The sequence below is a fragment of the Gracilinanus agilis genome, chromosome 1 (assembly GCF_016433145.1).
Source record: "Gracilinanus agilis isolate LMUSP501 chromosome 1, AgileGrace, whole genome shotgun sequence".
Lineage (NCBI taxonomy): Eukaryota > Metazoa > Chordata > Mammalia > Didelphimorphia > Didelphidae > Gracilinanus > Gracilinanus agilis.
In genome coordinates this window covers 540,539,448-540,566,404 of record NC_058130.1, presented here as the reverse complement: position 1 = coordinate 540,566,404, position 26,957 = coordinate 540,539,448, and the positions used below count along the sequence as shown (strand labels likewise).

General features: G+C 37.5%; 1 protein-coding gene across 1 annotated transcript in view; it reads left to right on the top strand.

Annotated features, from left to right (window-relative positions):
- Nucleotides 1–26,957, top strand: part of LAMA3 (laminin subunit alpha 3) — a 337,939-nt gene that overhangs the window by 137,710 nt on the left and 173,272 nt on the right. Inside the window, exons 15-21 of the mRNA XM_044682964.1 lie at nt 12,595–12,729; nt 13,837–13,974; nt 17,291–17,337; nt 18,453–18,552; nt 21,526–21,578; nt 22,536–22,641; nt 26,668–26,767. Coding sequence (XP_044538899.1) covers nt 12,595–12,729; nt 13,837–13,974; nt 17,291–17,337; nt 18,453–18,552; nt 21,526–21,578; nt 22,536–22,641; nt 26,668–26,767 — 679 coding nt within the window. The remainder of the gene's footprint in view (nt 1–12,594; nt 12,730–13,836; nt 13,975–17,290; nt 17,338–18,452; nt 18,553–21,525; nt 21,579–22,535; nt 22,642–26,667; nt 26,768–26,957) is intronic.

Genomic DNA, 26,957 nt, shown 5'->3' with positions numbered 1-26,957 from the left:
ATACATATATTCATATACTTCACATGTCCCTACTTGGGTAAGCTATATATTTTGAGGCAATTTTAAAGTTGGTTTTTTTTTTGCTAATTAAATTTATTAAACATTTATTAAGCTCCCACAATTCAGTTGGCATTGTGATTGGTACTGAGGATAAAAGACAAAAATGAGAGGTGTCCTGGAACAACATTTATACATATGGATAAATGAGAAAACATTTACAAAACAAATGTAAAGGGAATTGGGAGGACAGGAAGCACTTATAATTATAGGAGTTGGGAAAGGCTTTTTATGGGATGTTACACTCATACCAAGCCTAGAATAGAGCCAGGTACTCCAAGAGGTGGGGCAGCTGGGTGGTACAGTGAATAGAATCCAGGGCCTGGAGTCAAGAAGACTCATTCATATTCATGGGTTCAAATCCAACCTTAAACACTTATTGACTGTGTTACTGGGCAAAGTTATCTTTTTTGCCTTAGTTTCCTCATCTGTAAATTGAGCTGAAGAAGGAAATGGCAAACCACTCTGGTATCTTGCCAAGAAAACTTCAAATTGGTTTGTAAAGAGACAGACACAACTGAAAGATGACTAAACAATGAAATTTAAGAGGTGGAAGTGAAAGGACAATATTCTGGGTATGGATGACAGCCTGTACAAAGGGTGGGAGAAAGGACACCAAGGATAACTATTGTCCTCAGTTTGACTGGAATGAGCATAATGGGGAAGGGGAAGGGAAATGAATCTAGAAAACTAGGTTGGAATGAAGTCATGAAGATCTTTAAATGCCAAACAGAGGAATGGGCATTTTATGCTAGACAGAGTAGGTAAGGGAATGACATGATCAGACCAATCCAGAAATGTTGGTTTGGCAGAGGAGACTAGAGACATAATGGCCAAATGGGATGCTATAGCAATATGGCAATCAACAGGTGATATCCATGAGTGAAGAGAAGGGGATGGATAAAAAAATAAGTTGTATTGACAAATGATTGGCTATGGGGGGATAAGGAAGAAGGAATCAATCAACGAATGCTTATTAAGTACTTATAATATGCCAGGTACTATAATTAGTTCTAAAAATACAAAGAAAAGATAAAGTCATGAATAACTCTTGTGAGCCTGGATGCCTGGAAGAATGTTGTGTACTCAAGAGAAAAAGGGAGTTAGGGAAGAGTATTTTTTTAGTTAAAATTTTAATATTTACTTTAAAATTTTTGAGTTCCAAATTCTCTTCCTCTCCCACTCCTTTCCCACCCAAGGAGAAAATAAGTGATATGATATCAGTTATACATATGAAATCATGCAAAACAATATTTTCACATTAGCCATATTTCAAAAAAATAAGAAAAAAAGAAAATGAGAAATATATATTTCATAATAAAAAATATTAAATAACTTAATTTCCCTTTGCCTGATTTCATCATCTATAAAATGAGGGTTAGACTAGATAGATCATTAAGGTATTTTTACCCTACCATTTTATAATCTAGATTCAGTGATCTTATGACCTATATTAAACTCCAGCAAGAGGGAGAAAAAGTAGTGGGTAAATAGAGTAATGGGAATATTTCAAGGGCTGTAGAAAGCTTTTCCCATTTAGGTTATAAGATGGTCTGTCTGAAGAATGGTTCTTTAACAGCTAACATCAACCTTCCAGAATTCATATATAGTGGTGCTGGGATGAAGTGGAAAGTAAGATTGGTTAGCCACTCATACTCAGTTCCACACTACTGCTAATTCATTGTCTAGATCAGTGATTCCCAAAGTGGGCACTACTGCCCCCTGGTGGGGTGGTGATGGCCACAGGTGCATTTATCTTTCCTATTAATTGCTATTAAAATTTTAAAAAATTAATTTCCAGGAGGCTAAGTAATATTTTTTTCTGGAAAGGGGGCGGTAGGCCAAAAAAGTTTGGGAACCACTGGTCTAGATGAATTTTCTGGCATCAAGATTCTTTCTCCATTCTAAGAAGTTATGTAAAAGAAGAATCTATAATACTCTTGTATTTCTAAGCCACCAGCTAGAAATAACTCTATGGGAAAAAAAAATCTGTGTTTTAAGTCTCTCTTTCCTCTCGTAGGATGAGACAGCATATCTAAAGTACTTTGCAAACCTTAAAGTGCTATATAAATCATCGTTGTCACCATCGTCATTCATCTCCTCTTTTCTTCTTCTTCTTCTTCTTCTTCTTCTTCTTCTTCTTCTTCTTCTTCTTCTTCTTCTTCTCTTCCTTCTCCTCCTCCTCCTCCTCTTTCTCCTATCATTTTAGAAATATACCTTTTTCCATACTTTAAGGAAAAGTCTTCAGGCACCAATAAGGGAACTCAAAAGGAGAAAAGAAATTCAGAATTACCACCGTGGAATCTTTAAAGGGGGTTGGGATTGAAGAACATTGCTACAATAAGCATTTGTCCTGATATGTCTCATGTCCATTTGGTTCATGAATCCCAGCACCTGTTCTAGTGGCTGCCTTTGCTTATACTTCTGGCTTTGCTGACTTCTTGGGGCTTTCCATGTTCTTGATAGCTGGCTCCTGCCTAGACAAGCTTCAGAACTAGAAAACTCATCCATTTAAGGAACATCAGGTTCATGGCCAGTCATTGTTTGGCCCATGGCTTTGCTTCTTTCAATTCATTCAGGGGAGTCCTCTTCACATTTTATGAAAGGATGAATCTTTGCATTCAGTTTAACAATTTAATAGTGACCCCTTACTTTCTATGATTAGATCCCAAGCTTCCTAAATTGGAGATCTCTTACAATTCTAATGTGGCTTGGGACATTGGTGGCCTCTATAGTTAAGGCATGTGCTCAGATCTAGGTGCTCCCTTTGGTGGTTTGTGGGCACATAGGGAAACAATAACGTGGCAGTTATTTCTTCCTGTATCTGTCTGTGCTCTCCAGGAGTTTGCCCCTAAAACCTATATTGTGGTTCTTGGCAACAATGACTCAGACTCCAGGGGGAATGATGGCTGTGATGTTTTATTTAGGGGAAATTGTTATGGAGATAGAAAACCCAAGACCACCAATTCTGACTCTCCTGGCTGCCACGGCAACTGTAACAGGCATTCTCCAAGGAGCTTACTCACTGGCCTTCAGACACTAAATACCTACCAAAGCCTTGTCCCTGAATCAATAAGAATAAGTAGGACAAAAAAGATCATGCCATCCTTGTTACTGTAGAATACAGAACATACATAGAGTGTTGAGGTTGGAAAGGATCTTAGAGATTATCTAGTCTTCAGTCACTTCAGAATCTTTTTTTATTTTTTACTTTTTTTTCAATTACATGTAGAAACACTTTTTGACCATTGTTTTTTGACATTTTAAAATTCAGGGGGCAGCTTGGTGGCTCAGTGGATTGAAAGCCAGGACTAGAGATGGGAGGTCCTAGGTTTAAATCTGACCTCAGACACTACTCAGCTGTGTGACCCTGGGCAAGTCACTTAACCCCCATTGCCTACCCCTTACCACTCTTCTGCTTTAGAACCAATACACAGTATTGATTCTGAGATGGAAGGTGAGGGTTTATTAAAAAAAATTGTAAAATTCAGCTTTTTTTCCCCTCCCTCCTCCCAATTCCCTTTTGGCAGTGAATAATCTGATATGGATTTTACTCATACTTTCATGTAACTCATATTTCAATATTGCTAATGTCATAATAGAAGACACATATCACACATACAATAGAAATCTCATGAAAGAAATTAAGTGGAAGATGGCCCACTTTGACCTGTACGCAGCAGATCCTTCGTTGGCTGTGAATGACATTTTCATCATGAACCCTTTGTGGTTTTTCTCAGAGACTTGCTTTGCTGGTAATGGTTTGGTTCCTTCACAGATGATCCATCTCAGAATCTTGATGAGGAAACTGAGACTGAGGTGACCTGCCATATTACAAAGCTAGTTGGTATAGACTGTGAATGGATATGGAAGGGAAATATAAAGTCACAGTCAAGTTAACAACATTTATTAATCACTTTGTGCCAGACACTGTACTAAATTCTGAGAATAAAAACACAACAAAATGAAAAAAATAGTCCCTGTTTTAAAATAATATATACAATAATAATGTAATTATAAATAATATATTAAAGTGAAGCTGAAAAGGAGGGGAAGTGGGGAGAGAAGATGCGTATTCAATCACTTGACTGGCCTGGGTACTTTTCTTAAAATGAAGTTTGGGGAAGAGGGAATAGGTAGCACAGTGGATAGAGTGTCAGGCCTGGAGTCAAGAGGATCTGGGTTCAAATCTGGCCTCAGACAATTCCTAGCTGTGTGACTTAACCTTGCCTAGTCCTTGCTGCTCTTCTGACATAGAATTGATACTAAGACAGAAGGTAAGGGTTTTTTTTTTAAGTGAAGTTTGGGAAGGAACTAGCCAATCAAGAAGTACAGGTATCCCTCTTATATTGCAGGGATTTAGAGGCCTTGTGCCCCCAAAATGTGGAAAATCCATGTAAAAATTTTAAGTCCTGCCTTTTTAACAACTTATTGTAAAATTTGGGTTAAGTATTTGGGATAGGCTATATAGTTTCTAAACTTTTTCTGTGCTGTCTATGGCTTTTGGGAAACTCCCCCAAAATTCCCATTTAATTTCTTCCGCTGCCCTGCAATATATTGAAACCACGATGGGGAAAGTTGCCATGTGGTAGACATACCTGTAATTCCACTGAGCTTAACAAGTGTTTGTCCACTGTGCAGCCTCTCTTTGTGGGCAGAATGGGTAGCTGCCTACAGTGTAAGGGGACAAGGAGTTCTCTCCCTCCTTCATGGAGCATCACTCATCAGAGCTGACTCAGTGCCTGAAGGACCCAACCCTAGAAGCTGTGCATTTCATTTAGGTATAATTAACCCTTTGATCTATGGCCTTGGACCTCCAGGAAAGCCCCTCGACAGGAAGAATTAATAGCTTATTTAGCCCGTGGAAGGAGCAGCACATTGAACGATTTTTACCTATTCTCCTGGCTTCAAAGCTAAGAAAACCTGGGTTATATATAGTCTAGTCTCTGAGATGTCCTGGCTCTGTGATCCTGGAGAGGAGCTTAGTATCTCATTGCTCTAGACAACTCTCTAAGACTAAGTTTTAGAAAATATGCCATCCTGCATTCATGGATGGTGTTTCCTCATCCAGGATTTTTCTATATTGGTGGAATGAAAAAAACTAGTTCCTCTCCCTGTCTAACATATTAGAACACATTTCATTTCTCAGATGAACTAGATAAGGCTCTAAAAGAGTGAAATTTAAGAAGAGACTTTTGATTTCATTAGGAGGGGAGGCTGGGGTAGAGGAGAATCAAGGGAGGGAAGGGGGTCGGAGAGGGAGCTGATGAAAGGTCCCTAATCTGGAATCCACCTGGGGAGGCCTGGTTTTGCTGCTGAGTGAAGGTTCATATCAGAGAAGGCAGCGAGAGAACACTGATGGACTAAGGGGAAAGGTTGAGGGGTGGAGAAAATGGTGGTGGCGGGATGGGGATGGGAGGAAGTCTGGAGAGAAATGGCTTTCTTCAGTTGGCTTTGTTACTCCTCATCTGGCAGAAGATGGGAGAAGTTACAAAAAAGGGAGTTTGAGGATTATCTGCAGATTTCCCTCTGGCTCATACCTCCAAGGCCCAGTCAGCCATAAGAATAGATTGTAGTATGGTGGTGCAGAACTGACTGCTCTGTGTGTGGGCTGCCCTCACCTGAGGAAGCTGCCAGTTTCCTGACACCAACAAAGAAAAATGTTTTTCAACCACTACAACCAAGAGGCTGTCCCTGAGGCATGAAGAACTTTGTTTACCCTTTTGATTACCCTTTTTTCCTTTTCATATTCATATCATATCATAGAATAATAACAATTAGACACTTAAAAAGACCTGTGGTTTTTGTCCAGATGGATTCCCTCCACTGGTACCAATTGTAGCCCCTCCTTGAATCAGGAATAGGTCTTTCAGAGTTAGAGGGATGGAAAAATTCATTGTGCCATAACCTAGCTGGTGATAAGCCTCTCTCAATTTAGGTACCCAATTTACCAAGTCTTTACAACTTGGTAGGATCATAGGATCATGGATGTAGAGCTTGAAGGGATCTCAAGAGTCATCTAGACCAGTCCCCTAACCTCTCATTTAACAACTGAAGAAACTGAGATTCAGGGAAAGTAAGTGACTTGCTCAGAGTCATAAAGCTATTAAGGGTGGTGGTGGGATTTGAACCTCAGTCTGTAAATCTAGAGTCAGTGCTCTTTCTGTTATACTATCTGCCTCCTGGCAGAGCTCGTGCTTCCCTGACATGGCCAGGCAACCCCAGGTTACTTCATGCTGTGGCAAATCACAGAAGTATCAAGTGAGATAAAATTTGTAAATCATTTAGCACGGTGCCTGGCATAATAACTTATATAAATTCTAGCAATGGTTAGCATTAATATTAATAATGATAATATTTTGATTATTAATAATTATTGTCATTAATTATATTATAATTATGTGCATTTACATAGAATATTATAATCACTTGTTTTTATAAAGCTTTTTATAACTATTAAGCACTTTCACGTGCATAGTCTCATTTTATACAGTCAGCTCAGTGGATAAAACTCTGGACTTAGAGTTAGGAAGAACTGAGTTCTAATCCAGTCTCTGACTCTTACTAGCTCTATGAACCTGAGCAAGTCACTTACCCTATCTAATTCAGTTTCCCCATCTGTAAACTGGAGATAATAGTATAGTCATCCCTTGCTATATCGTGGTTCACTTATTGTGGCTTCACTGTATCGCAGGTTTTTAGAGAAAAAATATAATTTTGTATCATGGAGTTTTCACTAGGAAATGTAGTATGCCACTACCTCTTGTGCAAAGGCGACCAACTGCAGCTCTGTGTTCTGTATCCTGGGTGCTGATTGGCTTAGTGACTGTAGTATTGGTCTGTTTGCTCTCCCACTACTCCACAGATTTTCAGCATCATGGGTCTCCAGAACGTAAATCCCGTGATAGGTGAGGGATCACTGTACCTACTTCCCAGGGCTATGTAGGGATCAAAAGAGATAATATGTTTAAAGAATTTCACGAATCTTAAAGTGCTACAGAGATGCTAGTTACTATTATGCTCACTCACAGAATTACAGATTAGAAATGTAAGGCACTTCAGGGGTCATCCAGTTCTACACCATAATTTTACAGCTGAGTAGAGAGGGGATAGACTTTGCCCAAGATCCAAAGGCAGTAAATGATGGATCTGGAATTTGAACACAGGTACTCAGATTCCCCAATCACTGTGTAAGGTGGGCAGGTCAATGATCTTTTTTACTACTTTACAGATGAGAAAACTGAGACCAGGGAGGCTAAATGACTTGCCCAACATAAGACTAGTAAATGATGAAGCCAGGACTTAAGCCAGTCTTCTGATTCCAGTTCCTTTTTACTTGTAACCACTTGGTGGCACTGCCTGTTAGAATTTGGAGGTTTTGGGGGAAAGTGCAAACGAGTGGAAGGAGGACTTATTTTCTGCTCTGGCCCCTTCCTTTGGAATCTGGGGTATGTTCCCTCTGAACCGCACCTTTTTCCTCCAACTGGACAAAACAACTCCTTCTTTTTATCTATTTATTTTTATTTTTTCAGTTACATGGAGAAATGATTTTTGACAATTGCTTTCTGACATTTTAGAATTCAAATTGTCTCCTCTCCCTCAACCCCTCCCTTCAGCAGTAAATAGTCCAATATGAGTTATACCCATACTTTCATGCAATATGTTTTTCCATATTGCTCATGTCTTGATAGAAGACACATATCACATATATAATAAAAATCTCACAAAGCAAATAAAGTGGAAGATGGCCTGCTTTGATCTGTACTCAGACTCCAACTGTTCCTTCTTTGGCTATGGGTACCATTTTCATCATGAATCCCTGGTGGTTATCTTGGAGACTTGCTTTGCTGATAATAGTTTAGTCCTTCCCAACAACTTCTTCCTCATAGACTTATGCTCAAAGGGAACAATGGGGGAAGACAATCAAGGGATCAATAAGTCAGTCAGTATAGATTTATTAAATACCTTTTATATGCCAGGCATTGTGCTAATTGCTTAGAATAGAAGTACAAGGAATGGAACAATCCCTAAACACATGAAAGCTTACATTCTAATGAAGGAGACAGCAAGTACAAATGAGTAAGTACACAGAATAAAGACAAAGTGAATAAATAGAAATAGAAAGAAAAATAGAAGGTACTTTGGGAGGAAGGCACCAGCTATTGTGGGAATCAGGAAATATTTCATTTGCAAGATGGTGCTTCAGTTGCATCTTAAAGGAAGAGAGATCTTGGGGTAAAGAGGGAGTGCATTCTTTTTTGGGGGGAGGGTACTGTACCTATATTATCATGGAAAACACACTTCTGTATTGGGCATTGTGTGTGTGTGTGTGTGTGTGTGTGTGTGTGTGTGTGTGTGTGCGCGCGCGTGTGTGTGTGTGTGTCCATCCTAGTGAGTCTAGAGAGAGAGAGATTAAGGCCAGGTTGCATTTTTTAAAAAACTTTTACTTTCTCTCCTATCAATTCTAAGACAGAAGAACAATAAGGACTAGGCAATTGCAGTTCAGTGACTTTCCCAGGGTCCCACAGCTAGGAGGTATCTGAGGTCTTCCTGACTCCAGGCTTGGCAGTCTATTCTACCAGCTACCCCTGCAAAGAGATTTAAAAACCAAAAAAAAGAAGAGTTTATATTTTATTCTTGAGGCAGTGGGAAGCAGCTAGAATTGGTTGTGCTGGGAATCCACATGGTCATATCTGTGCTTCAGAAAAATTACCTGGGCAGTAGTTTATGGAATGGATGGAGTAGAGAGAGACTTAAGGTAGAGGGACCATTGGGAGCCTATAGCATATTCTAGGTGAGAGGTTGTGGTGGTGGTGTTCAGTCATGTCTGGCTCTTCATGACTGCATTTGGGGTTTTCTTATTGAAGATACTGGAATGGTTTACCATTTCCTCCTCCAGTTCATTTTACAGATGAGGAAACTGAGACAAACAGGGGTAAGTGACTTGTCCAGGGTCACACAGCTGGAAGTATCAGAAGCTTAGGTGAGTCCTCCTGTCTGCAGGCTTGGTACTCTATGCACTTTACCACCTACCTGCTCAAGAGGTGATGAGTCCCTTGTCTCTATGTGAATGGAGTGAAGGCAAGATTTAGCAATTCGTTGGAACTGGGTGAGAGAGAGTATGAAGTTGAAGATGGTGTTACAGTTATGAATCTGGAATGGTGATATCTTTGACAGAAATATGGAATTTTGGAAGAGGGGAAGATTTAGGGGGATAGATGATGAGTTCAGTTTTAGACATGTTGAGTTTAAAATATAAATATATCTAGTTATAAATTGGGCAATTGGTGAAAGCTCTGAGGTCTAGGGGAAAGACTATGCTGTTTCTCTCTTTCTCTCTCTCATATTTATATATATGCTTCTATATGTAGATATGATTCATAAAAGTGAATATGTTTTACATGCATATGTAGACATATACAAATACATCATACATAACCTCATTAGCTTCCATAGATTTAACTATTATGGCTATATATATATATATATATATCCACACACAGACATGTATTCACATTTATGTACTATTCACATATGAATACACATGTATATGTACATGAATGCATGAGTATATACATATCCTATACATAGAAAACAATAATTAAACCTATGGAAGTTAATGAGGTTACCATGACAATGTGTTGTTGAATACTATGGCTAACTGGCACATATTTTTAATACGAGGAGGCAAAAAAACCCCTCCAAATTAAATTTAAATTCTATTTTTTGTGAAGTTTATTAAAAGTTATTAATAATACAAATCACAAAAATTATTATAGTTCAGAGCCTCAAACTATTTTAGAAATATGCTACAACTTTGCCCCTCTATTTTAGAAAGTGAGGCTGGATCTTTGTCTTCCTTTCGTAGCAATTTATTAGTTTGCTTTGTTGCAGCTCCTTTTTTCTTTTTCTTTAAAAATAAAACACTTTTTAAAATGACTACTATTATGAATTTAAAGAATGCCAAAAAAGAACCTTTTATATATACAAAGTAGAATAGAAAAAGATGTTTGTGAAAATGCAAATCTCAATTAAGTAGAGCTTGCTTTCAAAAAAAACGTATATAACAATTTCAACATGGTACTTTCAAAACTGTCCTACATCTCTGTGACTCCTTCCTTGTACTAACTTCTGTGCATTAAAAAAAATTTTGTGAAAAAAAATACTTCAATGATTCTCTTTTTTTCTTGGCAATATTATTGATAGTTCCCTTCTTAATAGCAAGTTAAAAAAAACAAGAATAAAGACCACAATCCTTATAATAAATAAGCATAGTTAAACAAAACAAATTCACATATTTTCCATGTCCAAAAATGTATGTCTGATATTTCACCTTGAATCTTTCTCCACTCTGTTGGGAAGTGGATAGCATCTTTTCTCAGAAGACTTCTAGAATCATGGTTGATCATTGCATAATTTGGAGTTCTTAAGTTTTTCTTTCTTTTTTTTAGTGTTATTGTTACTATATGAATTTCTCTCACTTCATTTTGTATGAAATCATAAGAGCATTCCCAGGTTTCTCTGAAATCATCCATTTTGTCATTTCTTAATAATATTCCATTACTTCTTATCCCATAATCTGTTCATCTGCTCCCCAACTAATGATCATTTTTTTGTCTCCAGATCTTTTTACTACTATTATAAATATTTTTTGTGCATACGGGTCTTTTCTTCTTTGATATCTTTGGAGTATTGGTTTATTAATGGTATCATGGGGTCAAAACAGTATACACATCAGGGGGCACATTCCAAATTGTTTTGCAGAATGTTTAGAGCAATTTATAACTCTACCAACAGATATATCAGTGTTCCTGTCTTTCCACAGCCCCTCCAAAAATGGACATTTTCCTTTTTCTTTCATCTTTACCATTCAGATAGGTGTTCAGTGCATTATCAGATTTTTCTAATTTTTAGTGATTTGGAGTATTTTTCTCATTTGATTATTGATAGCCTCAAATTTTTACCCACTTTGTTCATACTCTTTTACCATTTATCTGTTGGAAAATTCCATCACCACTCCCTTTTGCAATTAATAACTAACACAAAATTATGACCAGTCTTAATTTCACATCAGGTGAAGGGTGATGAACATCTTCTAAGACACTATGAAAACCCAGAAATGGGGACACTCATACACTATTGGTGGAACAATGAACTAATCCAACCATTTTGGAAAGCAATTTGGAATTATTCCTAGAGAGTTATAAAACTGTGTATACCTAGCAAAACCATTATCATTGCTAGATCTGTTTCCCAAGAAGATTAGGGAAAAGAAAGAAAATGTTCTATATGCTTTAAAATATTTATAGCAGCTCTCTTTGTGGTGACAAGGAATTAGAAATTGAGGGGATTTCTATCAGTTGGGGAATGGCTTAACAAGTTGTGGCATATGATTAAGATGGAATATTATAGTGCTATACAAAACAATGAACAGATTGTTTTTTTAAACATTTGGAAGGAACTATACAAAATAATGAAGAGTGAAATGAATAGAACCAAGAGAACTTATATGCAATTTTAGAAATAATATTTGGGGAATGACTAGCGAATATCTACCTCTGGAGAAAGAACTGATAAATAGAAACATGAAAAACATACTTTATATAGATATATCTTTTTGTTGGGTGATGTTTCCTCTATTGTGGGAAGGGAAGTCAAGGGTTGAGATACCTGAGAATAAATTTTATTAAATAAATAAAAAAGAAAACCCAGAAACTGGGAATAATTTAAAGAATAAAAATTAATAGAATAGAAAAGAATAGAATTTAAAGAATAGAAGAGTCTTAAAGTAATTGCTCCTAAAGTAGAGGGGAAGAGATAAACCCTTCCAATTCTGTCAGCCACATCCCCTCCTTCTTATGGTTCATACCTTTGGGAGAGCTCAAGCTGCCTCAATACCTCACCCACTTAAAGGGCCTTCCTGAGCATCTCTGACTCAGTCTTTGTAACTGCCCCTCTGTATTCTACCTTTGGGTTACCCCTGCTTCTCCTTCTCTGAAAGTTCCATGCTTTCCCTTCTTTTCCCCCAGTTCTCCACTTTCTTTCCCTCCAGGCAAATCTTATTGGACAATAGTTCCTAAGAGACCATGCAGTGAGGTTTCAGAACATTTCCCTGCCTGCATGGGTCTGAATACCTGGTTACAAAACTTCACCCCACCATCAGTCCAACATACTTTCAGGCTAGTTACCCATAGAAGGCAAAGGTTACACTACCTTCTCTGTTGCCCCTAAATCACCTATTAGTCTCAGGGCAAAATAGTTTCAAATTAGAAAGAAGGATGTAAACATAGAGGGACTGAAGGAAGCCAACAAAAACAACCGAGAGATTGGAAAAAGAGGAGGAGAGGAATTAGTTATAAAAAATGTCATGAAGCTTCCAAGGATGATAAAAAGGTAAACCACTAAGCTTTTTTTGGTTTGGAATTTGGCAGCTGTTGGCTATATAGTTGGATAGAAACCAAAAGATTGTGGCAAAGTGAGTAGTTCTCAAGATTTTAAAAAATATTTGTAGTTCACCTCTTTTGTCTTTGCTTCCAGAGTGTAACTGTGACCCGCTTGGCTCCCAGGATGGTGCTTGTGGACCCAGAGGCCAGTGTAGGTGCTACCCCAATTATGCTGGCCTGAGCTGCAACCAGTGTGCTCCCGAATACTACAGCTACCCTAGTTGCTTTCGTGAGTCACCAATTCTCTTTCTTTCCCCAGTTTCCTCTGCTATAGAAATAGTAGCAACAGCCAAAGAAAATTTCCTGAAAAATATTTTGCTGCAAGCCTTGGTTTCTGTAGGCAGGCATGGTAGAAGAGTTCCAATGAAAAGTCAGACAAACCCTACTGTAATTATCATCAGAAAGTACATATTGAGCACTAATTGTGCATGGTTCTACACTAGATCCCTGATGAGGAAAACAATTAGACCTGATCTCTGCCTGATGGCACTCTAACAAACTTAAGCTTAGAGATGAGAGAAGTTTTGCAACTAAGAGGATGCTTTTGGATAAATTGCCTAGAATGTGACTTGAGTCCATAGTTCTGTTTTGACCTAAAGCCCCAAGTAGTGAGAATACATTTGTAACCATTGAAACCAAAGCACTAAACAATCTGGAACTAAGAGTAGATTTTAGAAAAGAAATATGTTTGAAAGTGTTCACTGGGATTCTGAGTTGCATCTAGGATAGCAGCATTTAAGGAATACTAAATGATCTACTCTTATTAATATGACTTTTCGGCCTTTTAAAGCAATTTCTCCTTTGTCAGATGGTTGCCAGATGACAAAATCAGAATCGATGACTATGTTGCAACCCAGAATAAAGTTTCTTAATTCCACTCTTGTTCAGTGTCACAGAAAATGATTGGACTCTGAACATGGGGAGAATAGAGGAGGGGAGAGTTGATCTTATAGCCAAACATATCTTTATATGCTAACCAAACAAAAGAGTGGACTAGAGCTAGGGGAGAGTAGGGAAGAGACAGTATAGATTTCTTTTTAACTCTTGACTAAACCACTTCCTTCAGCTTGTCTACCACTAAAGGCTTTGAGGAGGGAGGAAAGTGAGCTGTAGTTTTTGAAATGATTTGTACCCACTCAAAAATAGAGTTGAAATGAAATCTCCAAGAGAAGAGCCACTTCCTTACCTTACAACATCTTAATCTATCTTCCTCAAGTACTAATTACTGTAGAAGTAAAGTATTCCCAAAAGCATTTTGGGGCTTACCTTGCATAATATAATCATGCTGATGGTTAAATTCTAATTATCCCAAGTCTAATGATGTACTTCAATCTAGCTTGTCAGTGTTCACCCCTTGGCTCCTACCAGACTACATGTGATCCAGGCACTGGACAATGTGAATGCCGACCAGGGATTACAGGACACCAATGTGATCAGTGCCTTTCAGGAGCCTATGATTTCCCCCACTGCAAAGGTAGGAATGCCTAAATCTGGTCAAAGATATGTATCATTAAAATATCATTAATAAATGTTTGGAGAGGCAGCTCATGGAGAGAGTGCTGAACTTGGCATCACAGGACATAAGTTTGAGTCCCAGGTTTGATCTTCAATACCTGTGTGACCTTGGCCAAATCATTTAACCTCAATGAACCTCAACTTCCTCACTTATAAAATGACAAAAATGGATTAAATGGCCTCTGAAGTATCTTCCAACTTTAGGTCCATGATCTTATGAATAGGTAACTCTCAGTTCCTTTCTAATTCTAGATCTCTGATCCTATAAAATCAGTGCTCCATGATTTGACACCCTTCAGTAAAATTTATCCTACTCATTTTTTAATGCTCCATATTGATGACGAATACCCAGAAGACTCCCATATTTCATGCTTGGTTCAGAGGAAGATCTAAAAGTTCTCCACATATTGTTAATTTCTGATTTCTTGCAATCATTACTCTTCACATGCAGTGAGTTCCAGTGTGACCTCTTGGTTGAATGGGAAATCCAACAACAAGAATGATTTCTAGTGATTGGAAAAATTCAAGTTTCATCTTCCTTCCTTCCTTCCTTTTCTTCCTTCCTTCTTTCCTTTCCTTCTTTCCTTCTTTCCTTCTTTCTTTCTTTCTTTCTCTCTCTTTTCTTTCTTTCTCTGTTTCTTTCTTTCTTTCTTTCTTTCTCTCTCTTTCTTTCTTTCTTTCTTTCTTTCTTTCTTTCTTTCTTTCTTTCTTTATCTCTTTCTTTCTCTCTCTTTCTTTCTTCCTTTCTTCCTTTCTTTCTTTCTTCCTTTCTTTCTTTTCTTCCTCCCTCCCTTCCTCCATCCCTCCCTCTCTCCTTCCCTTACCTTCTGCCTTAGAATCAGTACTAAGTGTTGGTTCCAAGGTAGAAGACTGGTAAGGGCTAGGCAATGGGGGTTAAGTGACTTACCCAGAGTCACACAGCTAGGAAAAGTCTGAGGCCAGAATTGAACCCAGGACCTCCTGGCTCTGGACCTGGCTCTCAATCTATCGAGCCACCTAGCTACGTCTTCCATCTTCTCTTGTTAGCTGTGATTCATTACTTATTTTCATAGAATCCTAGAATTCTAGATCTGGAAGAAACCTTAGAATGCCAGAACTGAGAAAAGGCTATTAAATCAACCAGTTAAGTAGTTCTTGGTGAGTTTGGAATGTCAAGGTCAGGAACCACTTTGCTTGGGGATAAGAAGTGAGTGGGTGGCAAAGATATAGAGGTGTTGTGTATAGATGACTTTTTCTACCAGTTTTGCAGTGAAAGGAAGGAATAGCCACAGGAAAGTGGCTTGAAAGTATGGCAGGGTCACATGAAGCCTTTAAGAATGAAAGAGACCTAAATGCATTATAGTAGATGGCGGGGTGAGAACTGTGACTGATTTGTTGAGGAAACTGAGGCAAACAGGGTTAAGGGATTTTCCCTGGGTCATACAGCTAGGAAGCTATAAAATCCTATTCTTTCAAACTGTCTCACCAATGATGAGGAAAGCTGAGTTGAATAAAGGGGAGGAAGGAGAAAGTTACTAAAAGAAGGAGGAAAATAGAATTGCTCAACTAGGGGACAAAATTGGGGGCATGTGCCCAAATATCAGAAAGAAACACAATGAACAGACAGGAACAGTGGGGAGGAGGAAAAGTACCAAAGGCAAACAAAGAAAGAATGAGAGGAGAACTACTGGGAAGGGAGGAGTATAGAGACAAGGAGGCAATTTTAGGGGAAATATTAGGAAGTTTACTTGAGGAAGAACAGAAGGGATCAAGGTGAAAGGGAGCAGAGAAAGGCAGACAACTTTAAGCAGGAAGGCTCTCACCTCATGGTAGGGATTTATTTAAATCAATTTAATTTAACTTAATAGTATTTTAATAATAATTACTGTTTTTTAATACAGGTAGGTGGTGAAGTGGCTAAAATGTCAGGCCTGGAGTCAGGAAGACTTGTGTTCAGTTTGAGCCTTCTACACTTATGAGCTGTGTGACCCTGGGCAAGTCACTTCACCCTGTTTGCCTCAGTTTCCTCATCTGTAAAATGATCTGGACATGGAAAATCATTCCAGTATCTTTTCTAAACCCCAAATGGGTTATGAAGATTCAGACACAACAAGCACATATCAAATAAATAAATAAAAAGTAACTAAATAAAAACTAAATTCTCTACAGATTCAGCTCATGACAGTGACCCTGCAGCAGTACAAGATGCTGTTTAGAGAGGTTTAAATGATTGTATTCACAATATTATATTTCCTAGATGTGCTCATTTATTTTAGAAAGAGTGTCAGTGAGGGTTGGGAAATGGCTGTTAAATGTGAGAAGCAGTGTGTAGTGTAGGTGGGCAAAGAAATTTCTTTGGTCAGAGCTCCAGAGTTTGAGGCCTTAGACTCATTGTCCATCCCCTGAGACCTTGGCCAAATCACTTAACTCCTCTGGGCCTCAGTTTCCTCCTTTATAATACAAGAGGGTCGACCTGAAGCTGCCCTCTTGCTCTAGACCAGAGATCCCAAGACCAACTTCTTCAGGGATCTTGAAAGTTGGTGCAACACTGCCCTCTGCTGGATGAGAGTATATCTGCTGAAATTGTTAGCTTCCCCAGGCTCCATCCTCCCTCTCTTACCCTTCAGCCTCTAACAGAAAAGAACCTTTATCAGCAATGGCAAATAATGCCTTTATACACACTAGAGAAATTTTGTTGTTTTTTTTTTCTGAGCTTGATTCTGAAGGACTCTGGATGAATAAAAGACATTCTTGCCACTCATCTATTGAAAAGTTTTTTTTTTTTAATTGTGTGTGTGTTTGGGGGTGTTAAAAATGCTGTGACCCCATGTAAAATCTATATCATTGATTACTGTCTCAGAGTGGGAGGAGGAGAGAGACACACACACACACACACACACACACACACACACACAGAGTCAGAGAGACAGAGAGACAGAGACAGAACCAGAGACAGAGTCAAACAGACGGAGAGACAGACAGACGTAGAGACAGAGACAAACAGAGAGAGAGAGAGAGAGACAGAGAAACAGAGACAGAGAGAGAGTAAGAAACAGATGGACAGAGAGACAGAGACAGACAGAGATAGACAGAAACAGAGAGACAGAAATAGAGAGAAAGAGAATTTGGAATGTAAAAATTAAGAAAAAGAATGTTAAAAACTGTTTTTATAGGAAATTAGGAGAAAATAAAATATAGTTATTTTTAAAATGCCTGTAACACTCATAAACATAATAAAATGTTTATAACCCATAACACCAAAAAAAATGAAAAAAAATTTTTTTAATCTGATACAGGTTCCAGTAGTGAATGTAACCCTCTTGGTACTATGGATTCCAGTTCTGTAAGTACAAGTTTATAAAACTATAATTGCTTAAACCACTATGATGATACTTAGTATAGGAACTATTAAGCCTTCTTAGGATAAAATATGGAGGTGGGTACAAAAATTTTTTTTAATGTTATTTCCTCTCTTGGAATCAATACTAAATATTGGTACCAAAGCAAAAGAGCAGTAAAGGATAGACAGTTAGGGTTAAAGTGACTGAATCTGGAGCCGTAAGTTTATATTTTAAGCCTGACTCTTACAAACTGGGTAATTTGGAGCAAGTTTACTTGGCTTCTCTAGGTCTTATTTCCTTTGGGTAAAATGAGGAGGCTATGTGGGAAGCTCTGCATTCATTCAGATCCTCCCTTAGACACTTCCTAGCTGTGTGACCCTAAGCAAGTCACTCTCAGCCCTCAATTTCTTCATCTGTAAAATCAGAATAAGAGGATCAAATAAGCTAATATACATGTGTATATAATATATATAAATATATATACAAACTACTTTGTAAACTTTAAAGTGCTATGTAAATGTGAGCTATCATCATTATAAATAGTAAATATCATAGTTGATGGAGAGTTGCCCTCAGAGCTAGGAAAGACTGGGTTTTAGTCAGTCTTTGATATATACTGACTTTGTGACCCTGGGCAATTCATTGAATTTTTTATTTGCCCTAAGAAAATATAATATGCAGAGAAGATTCCAATTCGCCTTAGTAGAGGGAGTTTCCTCAACAAAAAGTTCAATATACTGGCAAAACCTAGGGATAGGCTCTTAACAATTGTTATCCTGCGGAGCCTGAGAATGCCTCAGACTTAGCATATTGTAGGTTAACCATCTTACAAGGTCAACACAATTGTGTTGTGGAGCTTTGTAAGGAATTAAGCCAGTAGATTTTACTCAAATTCTGTAAATAAAGACTTTACACTCTCAGATAAACACAGCATTTTTGTGGTTTCTCAGATTTATGTATATAAGACACACTTGAAAATAATTTCCCTTTTCCAATAAACTTTGTTCCTGTTCCACAGCCACAGTAGATTTCTGGGCCAACATTTTGCTCTGAGACCTCATTTGATTGATTGTTTTGACTCCAAGTTTCCACATGTTAGATTCTTTTTCCTCCTCAGGGATTTTGTCAGTGCCAGCTTTATGTCGAAGGTCCTACCTGCAGTATCTGCAAGCCATTATACTGGAACCTGGCAGGTGAAAACCCCAATGGATGTTCAGGTAAGATTTCCTTCCTGCCACTCTTGGCCATCACAGAACTTCTTTTGAGTTCTTGTTCCCAGTGGATTTCGTCTGCTAGAAATTCCGTCAGTTTCAAAATCGCCATAGCAATTGGATGGCCATGGTCACTTGTTCTGTTTCACAGATCACTAAGGCAATAATGAACCGATAAATATTTTCTTGCCTCCAGTGTCCAGTTCTTTCTCTCTTGTTTCATTTTATACTTTTGTTGATATTGGCCTGAGAACTTTGAAACTCTCTCTAAAATTATTTTTATATAAACAATATTTTAATGTAAACAACATAATATTTATTACATTACATGATATTAATTTGATTTATATAGTTTATATTTATATTAATTCAATATTATTATACAGTTTATATTTATATTAATTTATAATTTAATATAAATAATAATACAAATGGTATATTTACATATAAATAAATAATTATAATTGATTGTATATGTTATATAAATTAAAATAAATATATAAAAAATAAATAATATATATGTGTGTATCTATGGTGTGTATATTCCATAAATATACACATATGCACAATATGCATGTATATATAGATGCACATGTGAGAAATAAAATTAATATAGAGTGATGAAATTAAAAATATCATGGTTTCAAATGATTTGAAAGCCATTTAGAAAAATGAAGCCATGTGCCTGTCGAGTTATTTTAAAGGGACCCACCATTTACCTGCTGCTTGTCCCATCCTCCTGCTCCACAATCACAAAAGAGAGAGAAAGTACCAATGCCTTCCTCAGTCTTTATACTCCTGATTATGTAATTACACTTCCTGCTCACCTGATTACAAAAGAGGAATCATGGAAAATGTGGTTTGAAAGAGATCTAAATGCCCCCAGGAAGTTTAGATCAGGGACCTCAAAATTAGTTCAAGGACTCCCAAATTTCCAATATCACACACATATATGTGTATGTGCATAATATACAAGTGTAGGTTATACATATATATATATATCTTATTTATACATAGTTGTTACCATCTAACATATCCATTTTAAATCTAGGAATGCCTCCAATTTATCCTTTATTTAATACATATCTATGTTTACCTGTATATATGTGTATTTATGTATACATACACAGAATACTTTTCTTATGTTTATATGCATATATGCATACAAACACAGGATAAATTAGAGACTAAAATTTTAGAGAATTTCTTTAGAGATTTAGAGAATTTAGAGAAAAAAAGCACAACTATTAAGGAGGTTTCTTGCAGAAAGTGGGATTTTATCCGAGACTTGAAAGAAGCCAGGAAGGCTGGGAAGCAGCCATTAGGAAGGAGAAGAATATGGGCTGGGGAGGGGGGGGGGGAGATAGGCAGATGCATTGGCATCTGATAGTGGGATGTCTTATATTTGAAAAATAGCAAGATACTAACCTCCCTGCCTTGTGTATTCGATGCACGTGAATAATCCAATCGTGAGAATGAGTCAAAGGCTGGGCGATAATCAAGAAAAACATCAGATGGAACTTTCGGACAGCTTGTTCAGTAATTACCAAACTAATAACCAGTTGTTCGTCATACTCTCTGGAACTTTGGGGGCACATGCTTTTTGCTTGTCAGTATAACTTTTTCGTGTGTTTGTAGATTTTGTTTTAGTGATACAAGCTATGACTATTTTAAGTAATATGTGATTGACCAATTTTTGGAGGTGTTCCTGGTGTTCTCTTTTTCTTTTAATTTTATTTTTTATTCTGAGAATGTGAAAAGAAGATTCTATATGAAATTGAGTCCATTTCATACTGCCTGCTTTAAATTCCACATATTGTTTTCAAACCTGCCCAGTTTATATGTACATCCTTCTGACTTCTGTTTCCTTATGTGCATTAATATATATGTAATATTAAAGCATAATGTGTTAAAACATACATATTAAAGTAATAAATAATATAATAATGTGCTAAAATAATATATCAAACCATTATAATTAAACTGTTACTCCTAAAATATATATCAAATAGTCCTCTTGTTTTGGCATTACTATTGCTAAAGGTAGCAATATAAAGGATATATTAATATTAGAAAGGTGGCAGAGGGCACTGTAGTCCAGGAAAGGTAGTAATGAGGGCCTGAAAGGAGGCTGGGAATAGGGTGACAGAATAGAAAAGAGGTGATAGACATTTTGAATATGGGTAATTAGGCAAGTGACATTGATATTAACAGAAATAATAATTAGGAATAGGAACAAACTCGTTTTGGGGAAAGATGACTGGCTAGGGCCCGTTGGGGAACTAGAAGATGCTAAATGGAATAAAGCATCATCTATTAAATCTAGGACTGTGGAAAGAGTATTTGCTTTGGAGTTAGAGGACCTGAATTCGTTCCCACCCCCTGATACTTACTACCTATGTGACAAACAATTTGGGCAAATAATATCTCCTCTCTGCACCTCAGTTTTCTAATTTGTAAAATGAGAAAGTTAAGAGGGGCAGCCTGGTAGCATGATGGATAGAGCCTGGAACTGGGAAGGCCTGGGTTCAAATCTGACCTCAGACACTTCCAAGTCACTTAATCCTGTTTGCTTAGCCTTTGTCCTCCTATCTTAGAGTTGTTACTAAGACAGAAAGTGAGAGTTTAAAAAAAAATGAAGGAGTTGAACTAGATAGCCTTGGATATTCTTTTCTAGAATTAAAGCCATGACCCTATTAACTTTATCCTATCCCTCATTTAAAATTCTGCCATGCTATAAGTCTCACCTGTAGTGCCCACAAGCTGACTACTACTAATGGGTTATGGATGATATTTATCTGCCACAAAGAAGTTTTTGAAGTGCCAGAAATGCATGGCCATATTTCAGCCCAAAATGTCACTAATGGTCACGTTGCAGATATTCCAAGTCCTCTGAGCCACAGGGAGTGTCTTTGTGTGGGCATTGGTTCAAAGGCTTTGTCTTAGAAGCCATTCATTTCATGTCGTCTGTCTTCACAGAATGCCAGTGTGATGTGATGGGAACATTAAGTGGAGTTGGAGAATGTGAGCAGGTAATACTAAGAGAGTTATATGACATAGGAGAGAAATGTTACAGAAACAGTTATGGAATTCCGTAATGGAAATGATTGAGTACCCAACAGTTATATGCAGGGGTGTGCTGGTAAATGTTTAACAGCTAGATTTCCCCCCTAAAAAAGGTATGTGTGACACACTTTTAAGTTTAAGTTTTATTTAGATTTTGATGGTGGAATGTTTTATTTAAGAAACAGTAAGAGTGCCAATGCCACAGGATTGTGTATTTGCTATACGTGAATAACCCAGTCCTGCAAATGAGTAAAAGGTTTGGTGATAAACAAGAAAATCAGTATATGAAACTTTCAGGCAGCTCTTTCAGTAATTGCCAAATTAATTACCAGTATTCTTGCCATGTTTCATTTGAGAACAATATATACAGAAACAGAAATGTCATTTGAAGAATGACTTGCGTTTGTCTACCTCCAGAGAAGGAACTGATAAATAGAAATAAGCAAAACATAGTGTGTGTGTGTGTGTGTGTGTGTGTGTGTGTGTGTGTGTGTGTGTGTATTTGGCAGATGACAGCTCTCTAATGGGGAGGAGAGGAGGGAGTTACCTGGATATTTTAATGTAACAAACAAACAAATACATTTAAATATTTAAAAAGAGAAGCAAATTCATATTATTAATACTTTCTCCATCACTTTCTGAAGTCTAGAAATCAACAAAACAGTTAATCAAGCTGAGATATAAATATTCAGACTAAAAATTTAATAGTTTTTGAGAAATGATTTGAGCTGACTCCAGTGAAACCCTAATTGTATGGTACATGGTGAATACATGTGCCTCCTAAGATTCTTCATGCATTGCTGGAGTTTTTATAATTAAATCTTTGGTAAAATCTTTTCTTAAAAAAAATCATTCTTGCTTGAGTTAAAATATTTTCCATTTTTAAATTGTTTGTCTTTATCTTCTGATTAATCACTCTACAGAGAGAAGGTGAATGTTACTGTAAGCCTCATGTCTGTGGTGATTCCTGTAATGCATGTGAAGATGGCTATTATGCTCTGGAAGACAGCAATTACTTTGGGTGCCAAGGTAAATTCTGTTCTGGTGAGAACTATATGGATATAGCAAACTTCTAGGTGTATCAAGAAGAGTCCAAAAGTCTTCTCTTTGTGTACTGTGTTGTTTTTTTTTAATCTTTGTGTCCCTAGCAACCAGCACAATTCCTCATGTAAATCTGTGCTTAATAAATAAATAAATTTCCAAAAGAAAAAGAAAAAGAAAAGATATGACTTGTGTCTGTCCACCTTTAGAGAAAGAACTGATGCATAGAAACAAGTAAGACATAGTTTCAGATATACATGTCTCTTTTTGGGCGGATTATGAAATGAATTGAACTTAAGTTCAGGCAGTTAAATGGCATAGTAGGTAAAGCTCTATGTCTGGCATCAGGTAAGCCTGGAGTCAAAAATGGCCTTAGATACTTGCTAGCTGTATGACCCCGGACACATGAGGGTGTATCAGTGTTCAGGGAAGACTAGTACCTTTGGGGTGGAGGCTTGCTGAGCCTTGTGGCTCTAAGAAACAATAGCATGGTCTGTGGCCGTACCCCAGTAAACCATCATGGTAGTTGGCTTAATCAGATTGTGGGTAATTGATGGGCTTCGAACACATTGGCGAGTTGGGTGTCTACCCTAAGCAAATGAAGACTTCCTCCAGTATTAGGGTTGAGTGAGAACAGTTTGTTCCAATGGCCATGAAGGTAGCAAAAGCGTGTATTGTGGAGCACTTAGAGCTTGGCTAGACCCTCAGGAAGCCACAGCCATCCACTGTATCCCAAGCCATCACCAGTGAGCCTGACTTTTGCCCTGCTTCTGGTCTTTGATGACTTTGGAAGAGAGAATATGACCATTGTCTTTGTGTAACTCTGCCTCATTTAAATCTGATTTATGCATGAGTCAAATGACATCACTAGTGATGTCATTTTGATCCTCTTCAAGTACAAAGGATGGTAACTAAATGATCCTGGACAAGTCACTTAACTGCTTTCTGCCTCAGTTTCCCCAACCACAAATGGGAATAATAACAGCACTACCTCCCATTATATGAAAAAAAAAGGACTTGAATTAAAGGCTTTCAGACTTTGTAGTCAGATTCATTGTGCCATGGTGCACATTGTTATTGTGTATCTATCATTATTATTGCTATTATTATTTTTGTTATTATTCAATAAATATTCTTTTTTTTAAAACCTTTATCTTCTGTCTTAGTATATACATTCCAAGTCAGAAAAGCATGAAAGGCTAGGCAATGGGTCACCCAGCTAGGAAGTTTCTGAGAACAGATTTGAACTCAGGACCTTCCATCTCCAGGACTTGTGCTCTATCTACTGAGCCACCTAACTTTCACTATGCCATAAATATATAAATAATAAATAAGAATATGTGGGTATTTCCACTTAGTTGCCTCATGCTATTGGTTTAGGATTATATAGTATTTAAATATTTACCACTCAAACAATGTCAGGGTGTCCTTGGAATATGATGCCTTTGAGGTATCTCACCTAATAGCAGCTTTCTTAGTATTGCATTATCAAAGAATCGCAGAGCTAGAGACCCCAAAGTACATCTCGTCCAACTGCACCTGGACTGGAATTGTCTCTATTGCATACCTGACAAGTGGCCATCTTGCCTTCTCTTGCAGACTTTTAGTGATGGGAAACTCATAACATATATAATTGTACCATCTTACAAAGTTGTTTTAAGGATCCCGTGAGATCAACCATTTGTATCCCTAAAAGAACTAAATGAGACACTATTATTCTTATTGGGCAGCTATCTGGTGAATAGATAGAATGCCAGTCGGGAGGACTCATTGTCTTCCTGAGTTCAAGTCTGGCCTCAGACTCTTACTAAACTGTATGATCCTGGGAAAGTCCCTTAGCCTTATTTGCCTCCGTTTCCTCATATGTAAAACGAGCTGGAGAAGGAAATGGCAAACCACTGTAAGAAAAAACTTTGCTAAGAAAAAAACTCAAATGTGGTCACGGAGAGTTGGATCACAACTGAAAAATGACTTGAAAACTACATTATCATTATTATTATTACTTCCAAGGCAGTCCATTCCATTTAGGTAATTCTGGGAATGTTTCCTTCCATCAAGTTTAAATATGCCTGGCTACAACTACACACTAAATGTACCTCTTTGGGGCCAGGCAGAATGAGTCTAAGCCCTCTTCCATTTGATAGATACTTGAAGGTAGAAATCATAGCATACAATGCCCTTCTCCCTAAAAGTCATATTTTCTCCAGGCTAAAAATGCCCAACTGATTCTCATATGGCATGATTTTGAAGTCTTTACCATTCTGGTCACTCTTCTTTGGACTCTTTCCATTTTGTCAGTGTTCTTTCTGGAGTAAATAGGGGGGTAGTACAGTGATTAGTTAGGCTGCTAAACCTAGAATCAGAAAGGCCTGAATCCAAATCCTTTCTCAGATTCTTTATTAGCCATATAATCCCAGAAAAGTCACAGCCTCAGTCAGCCTCTGTTTTGTCATCTACACTATGGGGATAATAATACCATTTATCTCTCAGAGTTGTTTGGGGATGAAATGATGTGAGTTGTAAAGCACTCTGCAAGCCTCAAAATGCTATAGGAATGCTGTTCTTATTCTTATTATATTTATCATTATAAAATGTGGCACAAGAGGAGACTATGTAACCCTAGGACAGGTTATAATATGACCACCATCTCCTTTGCTGAGGACTCTGTGGCTCTCTTTAATGCAGCCTGATATGATGTGAGTTTTTTTGCTAGCAAAGTCACCTTGATGACCTGTTTTGAGTTTTATAATAGAATTACCGATGTCTGCTCTATGATCCTGCTCTACACTCTGGTTCTGTGTCTCTGTCTCTGTCTCTGTCTCTAACAGGATTTTAAAAAAAAGTTATTTTTCATTCCTAGCTCATGCTTTGTCTGCGATCAGCTGGGCCAGGAATGGTAATTGAGACCTTCTTTAGGAGTACCTAGAACAGCACCTTGGGTATGATGGCCATTCAAAAAATATTGACTGAGTTGACTTAATGGTTGCATGAACATGTTAAAGAAAGGACAACCTAGAAAGAAATGAACACCATAAAAGTACATATTGGAGGGGGGAGAGACAGAAACCATAATAAATTATACTTGTGAGTTAAATAAAATAGTTTGATTGAAAAACTAAGTACCATAAAGTTATAAAATCAGGAAAAAATGACACATATTTATTGTCGTTCAGTTGTTTCTGACTCTTTCATGACCCCATTTGGGGTTTTCTTAGCAAAGATCCTGAAGTGGTTTGCCATTTCATTCTCCAGCTTATTTTATAGATGAGGAAACTGAGGCAAAAATGGTTCAGTGACTTGCCCAGGGACATGTAGCTAGTAAGTATTTGAGGCTGGATTTGAACTCAGGAAGATGAGTCTTCCTGATATTGGGCCTGGCATTCTATCTATTGCACTACCTAATTATCTAATTATATACAAAAATTCATATATGTATATGTATACATATGTGTTTATATATGCACAATAATAATAGCAAGGCTTTATATCATATTGTATGCCAGGCACTATTCAAAGCACTTTATAATTATTACTTCATTTTATCTTCACAACAACTCTGGGACTAGATGGTATTATTATCCCCCTTCTACAAATAAGCAACTGAGGCAAATAGGGTTAAATGACTTGCCCAGAGGTCTCTCAGCTAGTAAATGTCTAAGGCAGGAAGTCTTCCTGACTCCAAGACCAATCAATATTCCTTCCATTATCCCACCTAGCTGCCCTATTATTTGAATAGGAAGCCAAATTTCAAGTCCAACTTTCCATGGAACATAATCAGGCTGCCTGCGCTACTTAAAAATGCCAGCTGAATGGCCAGTATTTGGGAAGAAAGAAGCTGTGTCTTACTTTATGAAACATCTGCTCATAATTAACATGATCATTCATTTGTTTCTACTTCTCATGAGATTGATAAAGAAGGATGCCATGGACATCTGTATTTGAGAATGACGTAACAAATGACCGGGAACCTTTTTAAAAAATTGTCTCAAAATGAATCATTTGTTAAATTTTCAGGGTGCCGCTGTGATGTTGGGGGATCCATCAGCTCTATGTGTGATGACCTTTCTGGAGCCTGCCAATGCCGGGAACATATCATGGGCAAGTCATGCCAACAGTGAGTCTCACTCTAAGGCTTGTTTCATGATTTCAGTTAATGCTCACAGTATCATAGCAGCTAGAAAGTCATTAGAAATAATCCAGGTTAGCCACGTTGTTTTTCAAATGAGGAAAACAGATCAAGATTGATGAGGTGAAGTGGCTTGTTTAAGGTCATGTGGATAGGAAAGTAACAGATCTGGGATTTG